The sequence below is a fragment of the Diaporthe batatas genome (assembly GCF_019321695.1).
Source record: "Diaporthe batatas strain CRI 302-4 chromosome Unknown Contig00002, whole genome shotgun sequence".
NCBI lineage: Eukaryota > Fungi > Ascomycota > Sordariomycetes > Diaporthales > Diaporthaceae > Diaporthe > Diaporthe batatas.
Genome location: NW_025408549.1, coordinates 3,547,405 through 3,550,925, shown reverse-complemented (window position 1 = coordinate 3,550,925; position 3,521 = coordinate 3,547,405). Strand labels below are relative to the sequence as shown.

Below are 3,521 nucleotides of genomic sequence, written 5' to 3'. Positions count from 1 at the left end.
TCGCCGTACGACATCCTGTCAACAATTCGAGCCAGTCCGTCGGCCTTAAAGGCATTCACCACTGACCGGGAGTTAGTCTACGCTTCTGTGATCGAGACAGCCCTCGGCCCAGAAGTGTTTCGTGTGCTCCTTGCGATCTTGAGTGCGCCCGATCATAAAAGCTGGTACGCTGCTCTTTTCAGTCCATCCGAGCGCGTCGTGACGAATGAGAAAATGATATTTGTCGAGTCAGCGCACATGTAGGACTCCAGATGAAATGAACGATTCGAATCTCGACGAATGGCGATCATGGGAACTGAATGTGCGTTCTTTCCTAGAAGAACACGCTGCCGGCGCCACTCATTCGATCTCCAGCCCCGCACGGACGTCGACAAATTCAGAACACAAATCGAATGCATGACCCGTTTATATTTCTGCCTCGTAAAGTTTGTTGATTTCTATCCCGCATACAGGACAGGCCGAAATGAGCGTCCGCCTATGCTTGTTTGTAAAAGAAAGAGTAAGCGCTAAACCTCATGCGCCACCTGTGGCTTGAACTGTGTGTAGACAGTGAGCCACATGTAGCATAGACTAATCGCCTTTGGGCTAATCTCTTGGACTTGCAGAAATTAAACGGCTGATTTCGGGTATCCTGGCATCCCCCGCAACTAGACTTTCTCTTTCCTCGCCTTCCTATCAATTCTCTCGCCATTACACAGCTGAGTGTATGGCCGTGTGAAACACTTTCGTGGCACCACGACTACAATCGGGAGCATAAGTAGTTTCTTCTAGGGAGATCAATCTCATTCTTCTTAAGAGGACTTAAAGTCACCAGCGGATAACAGCCAGTCTCACATCACAATAATGGCAAACCGGTTCCACCTTATTCCCAAGTTTGCGCAGGCGGCCGTGCAGTTTTGGAACAACACCGATGTATATGTGCGCTGCCCGTATTGCGAAACGACTCATCACCACGGATTCGATGGCAATTACCTGCGCAAGCATTGCCGCGTTCCTCACTGCGGCCATGTCGAAGGGGACTACCAATTTCATTTCCCTCTAAACGATGGTACAGCTAATCTTAGCTACGACATCGACAAGCAGCGAATTCTCTTTGTAGCCGCCGGCTCAGATCCGGCTGAATACTTCCTGAACTTGCATGGACAGGCCGACGGTCCTGTTTCTCAGCAGGATACGAGCACCAAAAGAAAGTGGACCGAGGCGACTGAAACAATCTTGATCGGCGATGATAACCTCAAATGTGAAATTCCGAAGATAAAAATGGTGGTGGCCGAGATGGTCCAGGGAAATATCGGATATGTTCGCCAGTACCTCGACTGTTCCCCCGAGGCTGAGATCTTCCTTCATGGGGTTAAGGCATACAAGGTTGCTACTCCCAACGGTAGCGATGGATCTGATTACAACCATCAGGACACAAATAGCGATGCCACAAGCGTCGAAGAAGATGTGGAAGTGACGGGCGAGACATGCCTACATTTAGCCGCTTGCGAGCAGCACCAACACATCCTCGAGTTGCTCCTCCAACGAGGCGCCAACCCGAATGCGATCGCCCTCAATGGAAGATTCCCATTGGCAGAGGCGGCCATTTGGGGTCGACTAGAGAATGTCAAGCTTCTGCTTCAGTACGGCGCTGACAAGCATCTCGAATGTCTGCGCAGTGGGAAACGGCTTCGAGCTATTGATTTTGCTCGACCACTGACAGAGAATATCGAGGAGCGACACCTCCGGTCGGGGGGTGTCTACAATGAACGCACATACGACAGGGACAAGGATCGCAAGGCTATAGTCCGCTGTTTGTCAGATGAGGATGAGGAATCGCGCGACGAGAGATACAGCCTCAGAGGATTTGCATTCACCACGTCGCCCACCAGCGAGAGCCTTCTAACTCTTATCGCCTACTTTGACGTACCCAAGAAGTGGAAGACAATTGGCGTTCTGCTTCGTGGGGGCGGACACCCTCCTGTTGCGGCCATGAGCGGATGGGGCCACGGCGCAGACCAGAATATCAACGTCCAGATTGAAGGGAAAGAGTGGACAAACCAAGTTCAGGATCTCAGTCGATATGTTGGGCATCACTTGAAACCAGATGATCGACGTGACAATGGATGCATTGGACAATTTCATGCATGCCACGCCGAGAAGCAGCTGATCGCATTCTTCGTGCATAAGCACCTGTTCCTGCCTCACGAAATTGATGCAGAGATGGAATTGTATGACCCCGAGCTGAGCATCGGAGACCTTCCAGACGAGCGATTTGAAGAGCTGATGAAAAAGCATGAGCTCAAAAGGCAGCTTTCGAAACTCGCAGCTGCCATCCCCCCTAACTCCTTGAAAACTGCTACAATCCTTACTTCTCGGCCTTGCTGTGACGATTGTAGGGAATTTGTCAAACGAACAAACTCTAAGCTTGGGATCAACATTGACCTCGTTGGATCGACACTGCCTTGAGCTGGAGGGCGAAGTTATATGTTTCAATCTTTCAGTTGAGTGTTATAAAGTCGGCGTTTTGAAAACGGCGAGGTAGATCTGTTTGCAGTAGGTAGTACCTTTATGATCGCGTGCAAATTTGGATTTCATACTGTACGCACAGCCACGCTTAGTCCCAAATAAGCCAGTGATTTATTTTTTCCGTCATAAAAAGCGGACACTCGTTTCGGCCCACGCTGTACTCTGAAGATGGTGTCCTGGCTTTTGGAAGGAGGAAAAGATGTACAGAGAGTGGCTCAATTGTGGTTAGTCTACCCGCGGCTCACAGTGAATAGACTGTAGAAGCCACGTGTGGCGCATGCGGTTAGTGCTTACTCTTTTTTTTTACAAACAAACTTAGGCGGACACTCGTTTCGGTCTAGCCCGTATCACAGTGTTGATCAGTTTTGAGATGAGGTAGGCGTTTAAAAATGGCAGGGTAGCTTGGTTTGCAGCAGGTGGTACATTTATGAACGCGTGCAGACTTGGATTTTATACTGTGCGCACAGCCACACTTAGTCCCAAATAAGCTAATATTTAATTTTTACACATCACAACAAAGGGACACTCGTTTCGGCCGACCCTGTACTTCATATCTAGATGCATGTGGTTTCAGCTCCTTCTACTATAGTGACTAGAACTTGAGGAGGGAAATGCACGCCCTAGCAGTTATTAGACAGTGAGGAAATCAGTAGCGCAAGGAGAGATCGTACAATTTCATCTGCCAGCAGGGGCGAGATGCCCTTCCTAGACCGGCAGACGTAGCCCCGGCCCTTCCTGCTTAGCGAGACGTGGAATTCGGTGCCGTAATCGTAGTGAAGCTTGCTCAATGTTCTGACAAGAGTGTGCCATCTTTTTTTAAAATTCTCACCGCTCCTGTCCCTCTTTCTTGGCTGTCTTCTCTTACAGCCATCTTGAGATCTGGCTATTTCTGTACCAGATGCCTTCTTAGCAGAGCGAGGCTTTTCCAATGATTGATCGTCAGTGATATCCATCTTGGGGGATAGCTCCTTATTCAACTTCTGTGCTGCTGAATGTTAATAAGTATAAAAAAA

General features: G+C 49.1%; 1 protein-coding gene across 1 annotated transcript; it reads left to right on the top strand.

Moving 5' to 3' along the window:
- Positions 1 to 605: 605 nt before the first annotated feature.
- KVR01_001842 (uncharacterized protein) lies at positions 606 to 2,512 on the top strand. Its single transcript, XM_044793701.1, has one exon. It carries the CDS (start codon positions 844 to 846, stop codon positions 2,446 to 2,448), a length of 1,605 nt encoding a protein of 534 aa, XP_044649797.1. The 5' UTR covers positions 606 to 843; the 3' UTR covers positions 2,449 to 2,512.
- Positions 2,513 to 3,521: the final 1,009 nt, after the last annotated feature.